Source organism: Astyanax mexicanus, chromosome 14 (genome assembly GCF_023375975.1).
Source record: "Astyanax mexicanus isolate ESR-SI-001 chromosome 14, AstMex3_surface, whole genome shotgun sequence".
Lineage (NCBI taxonomy): Eukaryota > Metazoa > Chordata > Actinopteri > Characiformes > Acestrorhamphidae > Astyanax > Astyanax mexicanus.
In genome coordinates, this window is record NC_064421.1 from 12,033,015 (window position 1) to 12,054,255 (window position 21,241).

The 21,241-nt window shown below is 36.6% G+C and overlaps 1 protein-coding gene across 6 annotated transcripts in view; it reads left to right on the forward strand.

The window, feature by feature from the left end:
- Positions 1-21,241, forward strand: part of smoc1 (SPARC related modular calcium binding 1) — a 93,655-nt gene that overhangs the window by 28,153 nt on the left and 44,261 nt on the right. For 4 of the 6 annotated variants that reach the window (XM_049463652.1, XM_049463651.1, XM_049463653.1 and 1 more), the window contains exons 2-7: positions 6,764-6,929; positions 7,687-7,770; positions 11,349-11,461; positions 12,952-13,051; positions 15,693-15,743; positions 16,431-16,478. In XM_049463652.1, the coding sequence (XP_049319609.1) occupies positions 6,764-6,929; positions 7,687-7,770; positions 11,349-11,461; positions 12,952-13,051; positions 15,693-15,743; positions 16,431-16,478 (562 nt within the window). The remainder of the gene's footprint in view (positions 1-6,763; positions 6,930-7,686; positions 7,771-11,348; positions 11,462-12,951; positions 13,052-15,692; positions 15,744-16,430; positions 16,479-21,241) is intronic. The other 2 variants (XM_049463655.1, XM_049463656.1) reach the window with 1 other exon arrangement.

Consider the following 21,241-nt stretch of genomic DNA (forward strand, 5'->3'; position numbering starts at 1 on the left):
AGATGGCTTTAATATCCATTACCACATTTACCACATTTGCTTTTATCATGATTTTTTTATTTTTATTATTCTGACTGAAAAAAAGCCATATAAGGATGAAGTTCTTTCTTTTGCGGGAATTAGGGCTCACTCTAGAGGCAGGACAATCAGCCAGTGTTTGTGGAGAGGACCGTGCTATAAATGAACTTGATATTTTAAATGCAGTCATTGCAGTTGTTGCATTTTATGTGATTCTAACTCCAGTGGCTGAACTAGACCTGGCTCTCACACAGCATCTCATAACTGCATAGTACTACAGTATAACTTTATAACTGCCATTTCATACTGAAGACCCGGAAGACCCGTGAGACTCATGATGAATGCTCATTAGCTCTTTTATTTTACAGGCTTGCACTCACTTACAGTCTTTAACAAGACTAGAAGAGCTAAACCAACCTATCAAATAGGCTACCCACAGAACCAAGTGACTAAACTCACTACTCACTTACTTTACGGTGAGTGCCCTAAACAGCACCCATCTGCATGGCCCCTCCCCATACCCTAGGTTACGGGGGAGGTACCAGCTACGTAGGCTGGAGCAACACAGCACAACAAAACACATAAGGCCCCACACACAGAAGAACAGAAACTAATAAATAAATAATTTATTTAATGGGGATCCCAATACAGTTGACAGGAGGCTTTAGTACCTAGTTTGGCTGCCTCTACCTTGGATATCCAGCTCTGGAAAAAATTAAGAGACCACTTCAGTTTCTGAATCAGTTTCTCTGATTTTGCTATTTATAGGTATATGTTTGAGTAAAATGAACTTTGTTGTTTTATTCTATAAACTACAGACATAATTTCTCCCAAATTCCCCCCAAAAAATTTCATTTAGAGCATTTATTTGCAGAAAATGAGAAATCGATATTTGGTGGAATAACCCTGGTTTTTAATCATCATGCATCTTGGCATGTTCTCCTCCACCAGTCGTACACACTGCTTTTGGATAACTGTATGACACCGCTGGTGCAAAAAATTCAAGCAGTTCAGCTTGGTTTGATGGCTTGTGATCGTCCATCTTCCTCTTGATTATATTCCAGAGGGTTTTGATTTTATTTTCAGTGTTTTCAGTGGTCTCCTATTTTTTCCAGAGCTTTATATGATGTTACAACTGGGACTTTAGATCCTGGGCCCTCAGTTGACGAAGCTGGTACTATTAATGCTAAGGCCAAAAACCCTTGCAGTGTGTGGATGGGCATTATCCTGCTGAAAAGTGCCAGTTTGGAGCCCTGCCGTAAGAAGCAACACAAGTGGCTGCAGGATGTCCTGCACATATCACTGAGCTGTTAGTGTCATTATTCTCACTACTAGAGGTGACTGATTGTGGTAAATGATGGTTCCCCAAAACATCACACCAACGCAAAGGCAAGTTTGAATTGCTCGCCACAAGGCATTCATACTTAGACCTGATCGTCTGATTAATCGCTGAAGATGATTTAGCTCCAGATGTGTCTTTGGGATCATCAGGGTGCAAAAAAATACACATTGCACCGCTTGAAATGCCCAAAATGCATGTACTAATTATCTTAATTAATAAATAAATAATAAATAATAATAATTAATTAAATAATTAATTAATAATTAATTAATAATGAGTGTGTTTTAGGTAAACATGAAGTAAACCAGTGTGTCACTAGGGCTGCATCTAATGATTATTTTGGTAGTCGACTAATCTGATAATTTTTTCAATTAGTCGATTAGTCCTCAATCTCTAAAAAAAACACAGAAAAACAGCAGTCCTATGTGTCACTTGCCATTACCTTTAAGAGCCAGGTGCGCTCTGACTTTGGCGTGTTCTTATCTTAACAGCGCAGCACTTTTGCGTGTCTCAGCAGAGAAAACTGACCTGTGCATTCATGCTTTGAAGGTATGCCAGCAGCTCATTTAAGGGAACAGCAATGTTATTTCATCCTTTATTCTGTTTATTATTAAATTAAAAGTCAGGTTTGCACTCTGCAGCCGGACGTGTGCAGCACGCATGGTGCACATATAGAAATTAACTCTGACGACTGTCTATTGTCTATGTTTATTTCAGTCAGTGGAGCTCCTGTGTTTTCCGCTGCTAAAACAGAAACATGCCAAAAATTTACCAGAGCACACCTCACTTCCAGACCACCACCCACCAGTGTAGATTTAATCCTAAACATAAGGCGTGACAATAGATTGTTTACGGGGTGTAAGATAGCAATGAGCATTGCAACACGCCCTGCGCAAGGTGTATGATAGGTCCCAGGGTTTCTTGTACAATACATCACTGCAGACATAGGCAAGAGCCGTCCAGAACGCCATTCATCCCTCAAGTTTCTCGAGTTCCCCTTCTATGCCTCAATATACTGTGAGCACATGGCTCTGCATTTCACAAATGCCTCAAAAATTCACTTTTTTTCATAAAATTATTAATTTAAAATTAAAATTGTATGTTTTGTACTATGACATTTAAGAGATAAGAGGTTTTGTCACTGCAGCTCTGATTTTGGATCAGTGCTGTTGCAGGAGGACAGGACTGGGTCAGCTTTATTACCGCCCATAAATCCTGTTTTGATGATACTTCAAATTGGCTGAAGCAGTCTGGCATATCTTTTACTTACTGATTTGCTTTCAAATAGGGAGGATCAGTAACTAAGCAACACTCCCGTCTGTTTGCCAGAGGAGTGTGTGTGTTTGTGTGTGTGTGTGTGAGAGAGAGTTCTTGTGAGAAATAGTCAGTCTTAATGTAATATACCTGCTGGGCTGGGAGTCCATCGTTATATTTGACTCCTGCTGGACGGCAATCCAAAGCAAATTAGTGTGGTGCTAAGTTGGCTCACAAGCACCTTCCTGTGCTGGCCTCTCTCGCTCTTTCTTTCTCTCTCTCTCTCTCTCTCTCTCTCTGTCTCTCCCTCTCTCGTGCTTTGTCTCTCTCTCTCTCTCTCTCTCTCTCTCCCCACTGTGCCATTCAAAGTTGATGTGATTGAGTTTCACACTGAATTTTTTGGACATGGAGCTTTAAGGTGACTACAGGAGAGTGGAAAAGTAAAAATAAAGCAATCATTTTCTTGTAAGACTCTATGAACACAGGCATAACATCTTAAAGCCATGTTTACTATGCATTATAAATGATGACCATAATGCATCATAAGATTTAAACCAGTACTTCCAATATTTTCTTAATATTCAGATATTGTAAAGACACTGTCAGCTAATGAATTCAGCAGAATGCATGGTTCCATTTATCAAAGCAAGTCTTCCAAGTCCTGAAGCAGCAAAACAGCCCCAGACCATCACACTACCACCACCATGGTTTTCTGTAGGTATAATGTTCTTTTTCTGAAATGCGGTGTTACTTTTATGCCAGATGTGATGGGAGGCACACCTTCCAAAACGATTAGCTTTTGTTTCATCTGTCCACTGAGTATTTTTTTTCCCAAAAGTCTAGGGGAACATCAAGATGTGTTCTGGTAAAGTTGAGATGAGCTTTAATGTTCTTTTTGCTCAGCAGTGATTTTCGTCTAGGAACTCATGGCCATGTAGGCCATTTTTGCCCAGTCTGTTTCTGATGGTGGTGGCATGAACACTGACTTTAACTGAGGCAAGTGAAGCCTGCAGTTCTTTGGATGTTGTTGTGGGGTCTTTTTTGACCTCTTGGATGAGTCGTCGCTGCGCTCTTGCTGTAATTTTTAGGCGGCCGGCCACTCCTGGGAAGGTTCACCACTGGTCCATGTCTTCGCCACTTGTGGACAGTGGCTCTCAGTGTGGTTCGCTGGATTCTCAAAGCTTGGAAAATGGGTTTATAACCCTTTCCAGACTGATAGATCTTAGTTACCTTCTTTCTCAATTGTTCCGGAATCTCGGCTTGAAGTGTAGCTTTTAAGGATCTTTTGGTGGAGATCTTTCACTTTGTCAGGCAGGTCCTATTTAAGTGATGTCTTGATTGAGAACAGGTGTGGCAATAATCAGGACTGGGTGTGGCTAGGGACAGTGTACGCATGTGTCAGAGACCATAGTGACGGTATGTTTTAACAAGGGGGCAATCACTTTTTCACACAGGGCCATGTAGGTTTGGATTTTTTTTCTCCCTTAATAATAAACACCTTTATTTAAAAATAGTGTTTTGTGTTTACATGTGTTGTATTTGACTAATATTTAAATTGATTTAAGTGTCACAAACATGCAAAAAATCAGGAAATCAGGAACACCACTGTAAATAGGTATTGACATATAACACATATACAGCTTATGATGCATTATGATTAAATGATTATAATTTGTTACACATTATTATATTTACTTGCATGGTTATTATACCTTATGAATGCATTATAATGTGTTCTGAATGCGCTCATAGGGTCTTATAGACATGACATTTTCAGAAAGTGTTATTGAATAAAGCACTGTGTGGTCACTGCTGTCAGAACAACAAGCCTACCAGAAACAATAGCCTAGCTGTAGTCTAATCTGGAGGAGAGTAAAGTGCTGTTATTAATGCCTGTCGGAGGATTTGCAGCCTTTTATCTGCTGATGGCTCATCTGGAGTTGGAGAGCGTTGAAGGAACTGTGTGAATCAGTGAAACGCATGAGCTCGCCTGTCTGTCGGAGGCTGAAGTCAATAGAACTGCTTGACTGTCTAGTAAATCGTCTGTTATGTTTTGATAACTCTCAATACATCACTCATAATAATACTATACATCATTTCGCTTCAGCATTTCCCAGACCCATGATTCATCTAAATGGAGGTTTGCACGGATGGGAGGGATTTTTCTGCTACTGGAAATCTTTTAAAGCTGCGTAACTCATTAAGGACTTTTAAAGCTGGACTACCTCGTGCTTTGTTATTTCAATTTTCAAACCTGCAGCATAAAAGGTCTGTTCATGATATTACCACATTCACGAATGGAATAAAAGTATACATGTCTAAATGTATATATTCCATGGCCAAAGATTTATAATAAAACCAAGCAGCTAGTCATGCAGATTGTATCTATAATCTTTGGTAAAATTATAGACCACTCTCAGGAACTTAGTGAACTCCAGCATGGTACAGGTGTGATAGGATGCAGCACCTGTGCAACAAGTCCAGTCGTGAAATTTCCTCACTACTAAATATTCCACAGCCAACTGTCAGTGATATTATAACATAGTGAAAGTGACTGGAAATTAAAGCAATTCTCTGGTCTTTCGCTCCATAACTTCATATGGTCTTCAGATTGGCCTCCTCAAAAATAGTAGAGGGTAGAAAGCTTCATGAAATGGGCTTCCATGGCCGAGCAGCTCCACTTAAGCTCCACTTAAAACCTATGAAGGAACACATACTGTATGCAGTTAGGTGTTAGAAAAAACAAGGGTTTGACCTCACAAACACCTGACTTAAAAAAAACCAACCCAGGTTGTTTGGGATGAGTTGGAGCTCAGAGTGAAGAAAAAGTGGTTTAGAAGTGTATAGCAGCTCTAGAACCCCTTTAAAACTGTTGCAGAACCATTCCAGGTACTTCCTCATGAAGCAGACTGAGAGAATCAACTAAGAGTGGGTAAAAAAAGGTTCTATTTTGAAAAATGTAAAGAATAAAACATATTTTGTCTTTTGTTTAACCCTTTTTGTTTACATCATAATTGCATATGCGTTCCATCATAGTTTCAATGTCTTTAATATGAATCTACGAAGTATAAAATGATAAAAAATAAAAAGTAAAAGAAAGACAAAACAAGTTTTGACTATTTTGATTATTGGTACTGCATATCTGCCAGAGACATAAAAGCATGTTCTGCAGTGATCTCGTTGTGTTTATTTGTTACTAACTGTAGATAACATTTTTGCTGTTTTAAAAACACAGTTTTGACATTGTTGGGTCATGCCCACCACTCCAGGCATGTGTGCTTACTATATGTCACTGTGTGTGTGTTCACTGTATGAATTGGTTAAACACTGAGACTAAATTTCATTATTTGTGACCAAAACAAATAATGAATGTGGTTGTATTCGCTTTGCATGCTGCCCAATAAGATATAAAAAGATATGTATATTATTAAATACACTATATGGAGAGAAGCATTGGGACATCTGCTCATTTACTGTATTTTTTTTTCTAAAATTATGGATAATAAAACAAGTTTATCCTGCTTTTATTGGAGTAACTGTCTCTACTGCCCAGGGAGAAAGGTTTCCTACTAGATTTTGGAGCATTGCTGTAAGGAATTGATTGCATTCAGCGACAAGAGTTTTAGTAATATCAGAATGTTAAATGATCACTACCCTACCATACACCCAACTCATCCAAAAAGTAATAAATGGAGCACTATCATAGTTCCACTGCACCACAGCTCACCACATCTCTGTAAAACTCAACTTTAAACTCAACAATACTGACTAAAACTGAATAAAGAATAAAATAATTTTGCTGTTCTCTTAAATGAACCCAAACAGCACGAAAGCGCTGTGCTGTTAAGATACGAATGCGCCAAAGTCAGAGCTCACCTGCCTCTTTAAGGGAATGACAACTGGCACACTGATTGGTTTATTTCACATTAAACACACCCATGATTAATTAAGAGAATTAGTACATGCCCGTTGCACGTTTCGAGCCTCACAAGGCTTTTTTTTTTTTTTACCGAAGACACTCATACACACCCTAAATCCGGCTGCATGATCTGAAATTGACCGGTGCGCTATAGATGGGTAAAATAGGGCCGATAGTGTATAAATGTATGTATCTAACTGTGTCTGACTGACTGTGCTGTTAATGTGCAGTGGCTGATCGGGGACAGAGAGAGCCAGTGTGGGGTCATCTGCACTAAGACTCACGGGAAGCCAGTGTGCGGCTCAGATGGACGCAGTTACGAAACCAGCTGTGACCTGCAGAGGGCAAAGTGCAAGGACCGCACTCTCACGTTAGCCCACAGGGGCCGATGCAGAGGTGGGTGATCACAGTGCTTATGTTGTTCTGAGTGTGAAAGACGTGCGAGTCATGTGCACTATATATATATATATATATATATATATATATATATATATATATATATATATATATATATATATATATGTATGTATGTATATATATACACACATCTTGTTTAAAAAAATTATACATATTTTTAATTGTATTTTTATGGATGCATAGTCACAGAGCTGAGGTATGCTAAATAGGTTACATAATCTTGCAAGCTATATGTATTTTATTTGTTGGTATGTCTGCTGGGATTAATCAAATTGTTATAATGTATTTTTAAATAACAGTATTTTGTAATTGATTTGTCTTTGAAGAGCAGCATAAAATACAGTGGACTATGCATTTACTTAGATTATTGGAAAAGTGTCAAATTCAGTGGAAAATAGGTGAAAAAATGTGTCTAGTGATCAATTTAGGTCAAATGTTTCATGTTGTTAATATTAATGTTAAAATTAAAATATTAAAAATGGTTATTTTTCCTAAAAATCAAATCCAGTGTTAAATATGTCTAGATATTTTTAGATAATTTGGTTTAATATATTAATCTGAAAATTTAAAATTAAAGTAAATAAATGTAATATACATGTCCCCAGCAGTTACCATATAACGTAAAATAGATTATAATTAATAAGTCCTAAGATTGATAAATGAATAATAAGGCTGTTGTTTAAACAGTCTACTAAAAGTAGGACTGCATATTCTTATGCTTTTCATTGCATTTCAGGTAAAAACTGGGTCCGGATAGATCAGCCTCCAATACTTCCTGCTCCGACGCTATCCACAGAGGGTAAAGAGCTGGAGCTGAAAGGTAAGAACTAGGGCTGTTAACGTTAAAGTGTTAATGCACACATTTCTTTGGAATCTTATGCAATTAACTTCTGCCGCAATCTGCTTCACCCCCACCCAACACGCAGATTTTTTTTCTGAAGTGGTTCGCTCGTGGTGAGAATGAGATCTGGTCTTGATCTGACCCAGTTATCAATTATACTTCTTATTAATTGAGCTAAACTGCTGATAAGGCACTGTTTAATCTGCTGTATTTTTCCAGATAATATACTGCTATGAACAAGCACTGTCTCTGCTGCTCCATGCTGTTTACACTCACAGTAATGTGCAGCTATCACTGCTGACATCTGCGCTGCATGTCCCATTGAAAACAGTGTGTTTAAAAGCACAGTGGTAAATGTTCAGTGTTCCAGTGTTAAAGCAGCTTCACATTGCACAGATGTACAAGCAGGAAAACAGAATCTTCTCACTATATTTACTTTCTTGCTCCAGCTTCATTATTGGTGAGTGTTTTGGCGCACTTAGGTTTATGCCTGTGTGAAACCAAACCATGCTTAGGGAGAAAATGCTCCAAATAAACGAACTCATCAATTGATCCGGACCATAGAAACCAACTACAGGTGTGAAAATGTTCTTTAATACACAGCTAATTAAGTTCTAATTCAGAAATCCTTACAACCAAGCTGAGTCAATCCAATTTTTCATGCATTCTTTATTCCAGAGGCCCACATTGGCTTTATCTACCCTCATACATACAAGTATATACTAGTATTTTAATTGACACCACTAATATAAATATAACTGTTTTTTACATTTCTTACATTCTTCTTTTTAAACATTTTATTTAAACACTTAAATATCCACTATAAAAACGTGTGTCTTAAGAAGAATAAGTGCGATTAATCACAGTTAATCACAGAATATTGTTTTGATTAATAGGATAATTTTTTTATAATTAATTGATTGACACCACTTGTAAGAACACAACTAGCTCCATTTCTTTATTTGTCAAACTTCTTAAAGCAGACCTGCGGTCAGCTTGCACATTTTCTTAAACAAAGAATAGAATTACAAAAACTGGATACTTGACACTTAAAATAAAAAGCTTGAGACACGTGTGCCTTGATTTCATTAAGTGGATATATTGAGGATATGTTTTTTTTTGGCCACTAGATCGCAGTAGGTAGTAGGTAAGATTATGTCAGTGTAAAGGAAGCTGTATGTACATCAGCTGCTGAGACTTTACAAGACAGATGTCCAGATGTTTGCGTTAGATCAGAGTGAAGAGACGGTCCCTGGAGAATTAAGGCTAACTACCAGAGTAGGGCATGGTTTTCATTTCATGCCCACTGGTATGCATGCAAGTGTTTACAGACCTTGTTCACGCGCAAGATCTGTGGATACCGAAGACAGAAGGAATTTGAGATTGTGGTCAGAACCTCACTCTCAGAATCTCAAGAAACATAATGGGCAACGCATTATTAAACACTGGATATAAATGCAGCCACATTTGTCCAATTAATCCTATTGATAATAGACCCCTTTGATCCTGGGTTTAAGTGTTGCTTATTTGTCCAGATTGACCCACCATTTTGCACTTTGGATGGTCATGGTACACTTTTCCCAAGTAAAAGTTAGACCTTCATGTTTATTTGATCGGTAATTTCATTTAAACTATGTACTCAATTAACTATTCATTTGCTTGCTTGTTTATTTACTCATTTGTAGTACGTACGTGTTTCTTAATCACCACCTTGTAATGTTACTAATTACACCTTTTTTTTTAACCTAATAACAATATACCAACCCGAATTCCAATGATCACTTACATCACCTTGCCATGAGCATGCTGGCCACAGTGTTCAACCCCACAAGATAACACCTCACAACTTATAAAGGCGTGCATCCCCAAGCCGCCCAAGCCAGTAACACCAACAACTTCAGTAGAATGTTAATGTATGTCTCTAAATCCTTACAGCAATGCTTTAAATACCATTAGAAAGCCTTTTATGGACAGTATAGCCAGTTAGACAGTTCTAGCAAAAAAGCTGTATTATTGTAGTACATGTGAGCACTAATTCATGAGTAATGACTAAAAAAAATGAACAGAGAAGTAAAAATGGTCCATCATTATAGTAGTTCCATGTGATCCAGCCCTTTGATCCGGGGTTTAAGTGATGCTTATTTGTCCAAATTGACCCACCATTCAGCATGTGTTACTGCTACATGATCAGATGTTTGCACTTTAGATGGTCATGGTACACTTTTCCAATGTAAAAGTTGGACTTTCATGCTTATTTGGTCTGTAATTTCATTTAATAGATGTAATTATTTATTTATTCACTTGATTGCTTGTAAACACTTACTAATTTACTAATTTGTAGTATGTGTTTCCTGATTTTGTTAACGAAAACTATGACAAAAAATCCTATTTTTCATGACGAAAACGAGACGAGAACTAAATAAAAATCAATACTTGGAGAAAAAACTGATGACATTTATTACACCTTTAAACAAAAATGTCAAAGACTAATAAATGGTTAATTATTTACAATACATTATATTGTTGGCCAGTGATTGGAACACAGCCACTCCACACAGTGTCCCTATGACCGGTTCCTCCGAGCCCCACACAGCTGATTCATTTGTTAAGTAATGCAAGTCTAGTCTCCTAAAAGCCATTAATCTTAGTATACATTTTGTACTGTAGTAGAAGTGTATCGTTACAGAGACTTGGCTTTATTTGTTCCACCATCTTTACAGGTTACTTGCTTTAAAACAATTTAATGTTAACATATTTTAAATGCAAAAACAAAACTAAAAATCTATTATTTTAATAAACATTAGCAGTAAATAATCTCAAAATAATACAAATAACTTAAATAGCAAAACAGCAAAAATACATACACACTTTTTATTGGACTAAAATTATTTAGACTAAAAACTAGACTAAAACTAATAATAACCTAAAATGTGTCTTAAACTATTATACATTTTAGTCAAGAGACTACAACTAAAATCAAAATCACCTGTTAAAGTTAACACTAATTGAGTTACTAATTGAGCCTTTCCAAAAAATAACCATATCCCAATTATTTTTCGATTTATGGAGAAATCAGTTATTCTTTCTTTTTTTTATGATCAAAAACAAATATGTACTTTATATAGACTTGCAGTTCTTCATTTTTGAAGGCATGATTTTTAGTCTCTTACACTGTGTCAACATATCTCAATGAATGGACCAATATAAATTCTTCAAAATTACCTAAAATAAACTCTGTTTATATTGACTTGCATTGAAAATAATAATAATAATAATAATAATAATAATAACAACAACAACAACAACAACAACAACAATAATAGTTTTATCTCTCTCCTATAAAGTTGCAGTTGTGGAGATGCATGTTTTGGTCATGTGGTTATTTGTTGGAAGAGCTCAATTGTGAAATAAAGAAAAATCCTCATTTTAAGCCCCTCATACATGCCATACCAAAGCGTGTGTGTACTGTAGTGTTTTTAGTGATATAGATATCGTTCTGATGTGAAAGGCGTCTATAAGAGTTGTAGGCCGTGAGTAAGTCCAGCTGTGTGTTTCAGATGCAGGCCAGTCGAAGTGCCGGGTGGAGAGGAGCCAGGCTCTGGAGCAAGCCAAAAGGCCCCAGGAGTCCATCTTCATCCCCGAGTGCAACGAGGACGGGACATTCGCCCAGGTCTGTATCTGGACCAGCGTGTCCTATACATTACCTCTGACACCGGTGAACACGGAGAGATCCACAGAGTATTCTGGTGGAGAAATGAGCCACAGGAGATTCACCCACAGCCTTGATCCCAGTCCAAGGAACATGGAGCTTTTCTGTATTTCTCATCAATACGCGAACATCGGGAATGCACATGTATTTACTCACTTTAGAGACCTGCTCCAGCCATTCGTTCCGTTCAGTTACTAATTTGTCAAAAGGGGGTTGCCAAGTCTAGGCAGGCTGTCAGTGAATAAGACATATTGTTGATAGTTGCCTTTTTTTTAGATAATGTCTATGGCTGAACATCATTTATAGACTTTTGTTTTAAAAGCTGAAATTTAACCTGGAATGTGCTGATATTGGAAGTTTTGAAATGAATTTCTAACAAATTAATTAGTCATGGAACAGACAAATATTTTTTTTATTGTTCTATTATTAATTAATGTTATTTTATTCAGTCTGTTAAGTGATATAGTGTTTTTTCATATTAATCATTATTCTCTTTTTATGCAGTACATTAACTTACACACAGAGTTTCCCACATACAAAAATAATATTTTTGTTCCACACAAATAGGGTTTTTAACATGTTCATAACTACTATTATTCTGTTTAGTTTATTAACTTACATAAGACATGATATAGATATAGCATAGTGAATCCATAGATAAATACCTTCTCATATTATTAATTAATGCTACTATTTTATTTAGTTTCTTTAGCTTACAAAGATCTCCTCTTATGATAAGTTAGCTTTACTTATATAGGAAAGTAAGTTTGCATAGGAATAATAACTTTTTTTCATTTACTTAAATAGAACTAATCATATTTAACATATTAAAAGTAGCTTGTTTTATTCAGATTCAGCCTCTTATTTAAATAATAAATAACTACAGAAATGTCAGTGTGAGTGTGTATGCCTTTGCAAGCAAAACTCTGCACTTATACTATTCTTACAGGTTATCATTTGTAATTATTTTCTGTCATTACAGTACTTGAATGATATATATATATATTTTAAATTAATTATTATTTATCAGCACCCAAAACACAATATATCAATAGTTTTATGTATCATACATCCTTAAAACCCCAATGAACTGTCAATTTTTAGTTTAATACATAATTTGAACAGACAAATTGTCTTTTACACTGTGCCAAAAACGTCTTGATGAACGGACCAATAGAAATACTTCAAAATGACCTGAAATTAACTCTTTTAACTCTTTTACATAGACTTCCATTAAAAAAAAAGTTTAGAAGGTTTTCTGTAAACTCTCCTTTAAAGTGGCTGTTTTGGAGATACTTGTTTATATATATATATATATATATATATATATATATATATATATATATATATTTATTTATTTATTTAATTTTTTTTTTTTTTTGGACAGCGACGATATATGAGTGTACATATGTATATGTATGTGTGTGCTGTGTGTGTGTCTGTGCCCTCAGGTCCAGTGCCACACTCTCACCGGCTACTGCTGGTGTGTGACCACAGACGGCAAGCCTGTCAGCGGCTCCTCAGTGCACAACAAGACCCCAGTGTGCTCAGGTACTCCAGTGTGTGTGTGGATATATAACAGGAGACACATGGAGACGATGCGATGCCGTACGCATTAGTTTTGACTTGCTTTAAGTTTAATTTGGCGCTGAGGATTTTACTGCGCGTGTGTTTTGAAAGGCTTGTCTGCTGTAGCATAGCTGCAGCGTCTGTGCATCATAACCCTGAGACATATTAGACTTTGTTTGGTCCAGGTTCTGGACTTTGTTTGACTCACGATGCTGTTAAATTCAAGCTACTGCCGTGTTTATTTTACATGTCCTCTGTTTGTGCGCTGCGTCTAGGGCTGATGGATCTCTTGGAGGATTTTCTCGAGCTAAAAATGTTCGGCCGTTTCTCTTTCCAATTTTTCTCTATCTGCTTACGTCTCAGCATTTCTTTCCACAACTCTTCTCCCTCAGACCCCTCTTACCATCACGCACGCACACACACACACGCACACACACACACACGCACACACATGCAACTGCTTTCCGAGGAAGATGCTTGGAGTGAGGGGAGCTACGCTCTGTGAAAGTGAATGGGAATACTTTACTGTAATAGCTATAATTTCTCCACTGAAGATAATACCCTGGCCCCTTGCCAGAATTAGATTTGCACCGTGATTGAGCACCTGTTTCTAGTCTGCTTTCCTTTTTTTCACATGTTTTTACATGTTGTAGTGACATCTTACACTGATAAGGGCTTCCAGAAATGCTCCGGATCATTGCATGATCTTTGCGCTCGTTGATGATTACCCACGGCGAGTGCATGTGTAGTAATTACCTCTGTAAAGGTAACATAGACATATCTGAAGATTTTTTTATAAAATTTGGCGTCAGACTATGTAGAAGGAGGCAGGTGTTCATATGTGCTGTTTTGAAGTTAGATCTAACTCAACCCCACCCCCCTCAATCGCATCCAAAACTTTTAATCATTGTTTTATTCGCGCTGCCCTCCAGTGTGCTCCTGCTTCATTATTGGGAATCAAGAACTTCCTCAATATTGGATTTCATGACTTCATGATCTGAACAAATGATATTTCATCTGATTTGCTTCACTCGATCACTTGATTGCTTTAACCCCTTAAATGTAAGGGTTGTTTCTGAATTAGATTTAAAAGGCTGATTGCTATCTTATACCTCGCAATCTGTCTATATTCACGCCTTGCGCCTGATTTGTTAAAATAGCAACAGTGCATCTGAATATATCTATATTGATGGGCGTGGTGGTCTGGAAATAAGGTGTTTTCAGGTAAATTTCTGCCGTAAATACTAATCCACCAAAGTCAGAGCGCACCTAGGTGTTAAAGGGAGTGGCAAGCGACACGCTAATTGGTATATTTCACATTACGCCCAAAACACACCCATGATTAATTAAGAGAATAAGGTGTACTTTTCCCAAGGTTATGATAGCGAAGACACACAGACACACTTTAAATCAAGCTGTGTGGTGCACAATTTACAGCTCGCTTAAAGACCACTAATACAGGGCCTAGTGACTTATTTACTATGAACTATGAATTAATTAGTATCTATTATGAACTATTCAATATTGTTGTACTCAAACGAGTTATCCAGTTATTTAGTACCCTCTGTCAATTAATGAGTAGTTTGTACTTTGAATCATGTAATATTCACTATGAATTAATCAGTATCATCTCTGTAGTATTAAGTAAATTGTACAAATTATTCAGTTCCTATTAACTACAAACTATCCAGTGACTACTATGCATCACTCAGTCACCATTATACATTTTAGCAACTACTATGAAATATTTAGTACACACTTTCTACAACTTTTAAGAATTATTCAGTAACAACTACAATTGTTTTAGTAACTACTATAAATTATGAATTATCCTAAAATTATTTTAGGATTTATTTAAAAAAAGAATGAAGATTTCATATCATACAGGCCTATAAAATTGTGTTTATACACTGCAAAAAATAAATCTTAGCAAGTTAAACTATCTAATTTCAAAGCAATAAATCTTAAGTCAAGTTACCATTTTTTTTACACTAAGGCACACTTAAAATCCTCAAATTTTCCCAAACATCAACAGTCCGCCTTATAATCTGGTGTGCCTTATGTATAAATTTTACCAATCAGGATGTAAGGAGCAGTAAAGCTACACTGCTAAAGTGCAGCGTTATAAAGGAGCTTCAGTGAAGTTTCTCCAGCACCGAGGCTGGAGCAGTATTAGCATTAGCCGCTAACTGGAGCACTAGTTCTTTTGCTGCAAAATACAGTTCAATATACTCATCGCTGGAGGTGAGACCAGAAAACAGACATTCATTGATATATATATAATCATATACATATAATATATATATATAATCCGGTGCACCAAGTCTAAAATATACGGTACTCAAAGTTAAGCAACAAAATAAGTGACTGTTTTTGCGACTTTGCGATTGCTTATTTAAATAAATCTTACTAAGTAAAATTTGCTCACCCCATTGGCCGATTTCCTTTTTTAAGCATTTACATCTCAATTTACATATATTTTGTCTAGTTTTTGCCAATGGATTTTTTTTGCACTGTAAAATGTGTTTATATATTCAGACTTTATTCAAATGATGGACACCTGTCACAGAAAAAGAGAGAAATGAATCATGCCAAAAGTGAAATATCTTACACGCGTTTACAGGAAACTTCCATGAATTTTTGGGAACTCATGCTGGGACAAGTGCATTGACAGGTAGTAAATTTCTTTCCAGATCACCTTTCACCTCAAATTCCTCTCTCCCTCGCATTCTAATTGGTGTAACTGTCTAATTTGGTGTATTCATGCATGCCAACTTGAATGTTTGCACGTACCTGGATCCTTGTCCACTGACTGCTGACCTTGTATATAGTATCTGTAAATTCATCTGTAATTTAACTGTTTTTGTGTTTTTTGTGTTTTTGCCACCAATTAAATGACACATTTAAAATGCATAGGCTACTTTTATAATAATAAGTGACAGGTGTCCAGCATCCTAGTGACAGACTGTATTACTGCCTCCTTTGTCTGATTTAACAGTAAATAAGTAAATAAGGTGAATAATATGCCATACATTGATGTTTGGTGAATTTGGGTCATTTACTGTTAATTTAGTGTAAATGTTTTGCATGAAAAAAATCCATTAAATCTCATTATTATTATCTGTAAACTAAAGTCTGCTTGTTGTCTCGTCTGTGTCGAGTATTAGATGACATTTAAATTCTCACAAACTTTGACATGATCTTCCCGACTACACTAGAATGTGTGCATGCTTCTTCACAAAGCAAAACTGTGCAAATGTGGGACTTTTCTAATCCATACCTCTGTTTCTCTAATCCATGTAAATATATTTGTATTTGAGGATCTTTATAAAAGCTGTCTTCCTGACCTCTCTTTCTAAAGGTTCAGTAACTGATAAACCCCCGGGACCCCCTAGCTCTGGCAGAAAAGGTGAGTTGAGATCCGCAGAGCGAGTGATGTGTATATAGGTGTGTGTGTGTGTGTGTGTGTGTGTGTGTGTGTGTGTGCTGCATGGGCTCTTGTTTGTGTGTATGCACCTCTATACATGGATGCAGCTTCTCATTCAATGTTTTTCATTATTTCTTTATTTAATGTATTTTCTTCATTGTAGATTAATATTAAAAACATCAAAACAATTAAGAGACACATATGAAATTATGTAGTAAACAGTAAATGAGTTGGGATAAGCTGAAGCTTCATAGCTAGAAAGAAAAGCAGCAGCTATTGTTCAGCACCTTCAGGAACTCCTTCCTTCAAGACGCTGAGTAAACTATTCCAGGTGACTCTCCTGAAGGCATGAAGACACTGAGATTAAAACAGTATAAAACATATTCTGGTTTATTTCGAAAGTAAACTTTCTGTTTACTAAATAATTGCCTTTATGTGTGTCTGCATGTGCCCATGCAAGCATGTGTGTGTGTGTGTGTGTGTGTGTGTGTGTGTGAGCATGAATTTATTGTAGGGCTGCATGATATATCGTTAAGGATAGTCATCACGATGTTTGCGGGCACAATAGTCACATCGCAGGATGCACGATGTCACTTAAGGCAATTTAACCAAACAGGTCATGTTGCAATGTTTCTTGCAATTCTTGACACAAGAAGTAGATACACAGCGCTGTCTCTGTGTCTGTCTGAGTGAGAGACTGCTGCTGCCTGCGTGAGAAACACAAGGGGGAGACGGAGCATGAGGAGGGGCAGAAGTAAACACACAGGAGGTAACCGCATGGCCTCCATCCACATGGTTGGGTGCGTGCTTGTAAATGTGGGCACGTGTGGAAAGCTGTGCACCTCAGTCCAGCACAGTTTGCGGTGCAGATATTTCCAGTTACAGCTGAAATCACGCTTTTAATCCTAGAAAAAAAACTTCCTTATTTACCTTTTAAAAGCCATTTAAATGCCTGATTAAAGGGCCGATTACTGTTGTTTTGCTGTTTTACTCGGGGTTTGAAGTCATGGGCCCTGCATTGTTTAATCTTGCGAGATATATATATATATATATCGTAGAAAAAAGAACATTTTCAATGTACAATTTTTTCAATATCGTGCAGCCCTATTTTCCTGTGTATGGTGCATGTGCCAGTGTGTCTCTCTGTGTACTTATGTGTGTGTGTGCGTGTGTGTGTGTGTGTGAGTCTACAAGTGTAATTGGTTGTATGTATTAGTAACAGAAACACTGTGGAAGTTAAACTGGAGAGTCACTGACCAGGAACGTTAATGGATGCCTTTTTTCCCCCCATGTACCAATTTCCCAGCATTTACTGCAGGCTGTGATCTAACAGGAAAAAGGAGGCCTTTTTTTCTTTTATCCTGTCACATTAATTTATCCCGCTCGCTACGCTGCTCCTATTTGACAAGAGCAGCTTATTTGTGTCAAAGCTTGACTCCAGGCTTGAGTTTCTGTAAGTAGGTGCTTGGCTTCTTGGGGCCATAAACAATGAAAACATATTCCAGTTGTTCAGTTTTACAGCCAATGTGAGGACCTAGCCCTGATCAAAGGCTGGGGATCTGCAGGCCTTCCCCTTTCTCTGCCACAACCGCCAATGCCTCCCCGGTCCCCACCGCAGCAGTGAAATCTCAAACCACTAATATAGACGTTAACAGCGACGGCAGCAGGGATGCAGCCTTTCAGCTCTTAACTCTGGAAAGCCAGGTTGTCGTTTACGGGCCCCAGAGGCAGTGTAACGGGGTGCGAGTGTGGCCAGAGGTTTACTCCACGGGGGCAGAAGGGGGTGCGTGTGTGTGTTTGGCGGGGGGTGGATGGGGGGGTCGACTGAGGGTTTGGCTCTGGCTTTCGTTTTTCAGATCGTGTTACACTTTGCCTACGCTGTGCTGTTCTCCCAGAGCAGGGCTGTGGCCGAGCGCTCGTTAAACAGATTAGTGTCACTACCAGCCAGACGCGCTGTGATGATGCAGCACTTTTTGTTTGCAAGCTCATTTTGCAGAGATACTCTAGGTAGCAACTTTTTTTTAAAACCCCTTTTAACTCTAAAACCCCAGGCATTTGGCTCAGCAGTTTCATGATTAATTGAGCAGTTTCATAATTAATTAATTATGTTTAAAGCAATAGTTTGGCAAATCAAATTTACAAAATTTCCCCGAATAAGGTTAATCCATAATAAGTCCAGAACAATTATGTTGAATGGATTGGCTAAAAGTACAGCCATCTGCATGAATTCAATAAATATTTAAATATATTAATAGTGTACTTGAACTATATGTGTAGGAATATAGTTCTACTTATACATACTTTTTTTTTTTACCTGCTTTATCTGTATTTCAGTATACTTGAAAAAATATACTTTAGTTGGCTGTGTAAATTTTGTACTAGTGATGTACTTAAACATATATGCTTAATATAGTATTTGATATTAGTATTTCTATGATGAAAGTATACTTTTCCCAAATGTGTCCCAGGAGCCTATATTTCTGCAATAAAACTGTACTTCAGTCAAATTTGTGACCAAAACATTAAATTTGTGTTGACAAATCAAAACTGATGATGAACGTGTGTGTGTTAAAATAATAAAAATTACTTTAGTTAGTTTAGTTTAGGTAAAATAACTTTTAACAGCTGATTGTCGCAGCAACGAGACAGCTTTTGTGTTTACCAGTTTATATACACTACTCAAAATTTATGTAATGTTAAATCAAAATATTTTAATCACACCTTTAATACATTTAAAAAAAGTACAAACAAAAAGTAATTAAGTATAAATTAGTGGTTAACACAACTTAAGTACAGTCCTGCTTCAGCATAATTTAAGTTTACTTTTTCATAAGGGACACCTTTTCTAAAGTAGACACTTTGGACTTAATAAAACACAGTGGATCAACACCAGCAGATGACATGTCTCTCCAAACCATCACTGATTGGTGGAAACTTCACACTAGACCTCAAGCAGTTTGGACTGTGTGTCTCTCCATTCTTCCTCCAGACTCTGACCCCTTAATTTACAAATGGAATGTAAAATTTTCTGATGGTCAATGATGGTCAATAAACGCTTCAAATAGGTCACTCTGTGCGTTATATAATATAGATGAGTTTCACATTTTGAGCTGAATTACTTTAAATAAAGTAAATTTTCAGTGATATTCTAATGTTTTAAGATGCACTAGTAGGTGCAAATATTTGTTCATTTATTTGTTTGCCTTAATATTTTTTTTACGTGTGTATTATCATCATAAAAAAACTATGCTTATTAATTAAATTAATAGTAAATATGATATATATTTTTATATTACTTGATAAGATTAATGAAGATGAATAATGAATATTAATTTTAAGTACTGTTTTCACAGACTATAGCCTCAAGCTGGTAGTGTGATCTTTAAGTATTCTCCATATGAGCCCAAGTCCAAGTCCAACTATAACTTCTTTTGTTTGAGCTTGAGCTATAAGGCTAAAGTAGCTAACAAGTCATGACACGCTAAAAAGTTAATAGCAATTTAATCCACAGGCCTAAATCAGCACATGCTTGCCCCAAACTGTGTTGAGTAACACTGGATGACACTGCATAACACACTGTTATTTACAAAATGCACAAAATAACAGTTTGTCATACCAGAAACCACATACACAAGTCTGTTTAAGATACCCAACAACTCTCTGTGGATTGCTGCAAGTGGTGGACTGTTGCATTTTGCACAATGCTCGCTAATTGGTGGTTATAACCTTTTGTTAGTGGTTAGTTACCTTAGGCTTTTTGCTCCGGTGCAAAACTAAAGAAGCATATTTAGACATCTGATCAAGCCATGACAGGTTGACTTTGGTCTTTTGGGGTATGGTGAATTTGTGTAAATTTGATTTTAAATGATATAAGTGTTTTAAATGATATTTCAATCTTGAGCATTGACATTTCTAGCTGCTACATAGCTACATTGTTTTCTCATTTAGAATAAAAAACGATATCTGTATGTCCATCCTTAAGAAACACAGTTTGGGAGGTCCAAAGTGTTGTAGTACGATTACAACTAGTTGAAATGTGTAACAGATTTCTGAACTTCCGAAATATTTGAAAGACTGTTAAAGAGATAATCTTACTGCCGCTGCTTTTTGCTTAAAGACCAGTGTCTGTTGTAAAACATGGACGCTAGGGGTGGGCAATATGGCCCTAAAATAATATCATGATATTTCATGGTATTTTTGCAATAACGATACTTTTGAGGACAAAACACAAAATAAAATAAAAAATCTTTCATGAGTAAACTACTGCAACAAAATGAAAATTCTGTTTTATTACTGCATTCGATATGATGTAGCACACTCCTAACTGAGATATTAAAAAATACGAGAATTTTATCAGATTTGTAACAAAAGTCAATGATCAGACTTTATTATCAGAAGAATAGCTAAAGAATGTAAACAATAGACCTTAAAAATAGATACGCTAACAAATTTAACACGACTCCCTTAAAAAAAAAAAAATAAATAAATAAATAGTTCCATAAACACAATAAACAAACCTAAAGTACTCAATGTTTAAGTATTCAATGAGATATTTCTCAAAAGTTTTATTGCACAAGTGTATTATCAATTTACTATATGTTATTCCTGAAGCCATTAGAGGCATTACAGTATTTAAATCAGCTACAATTCCCTTCTTTCTTCAGTTAACAAATACATTCAAATAATCCTTCAAGCCACAGTATTAATATATTTAAAAGGGCTGGAGTTGGGGCGCCGAGTGGTCC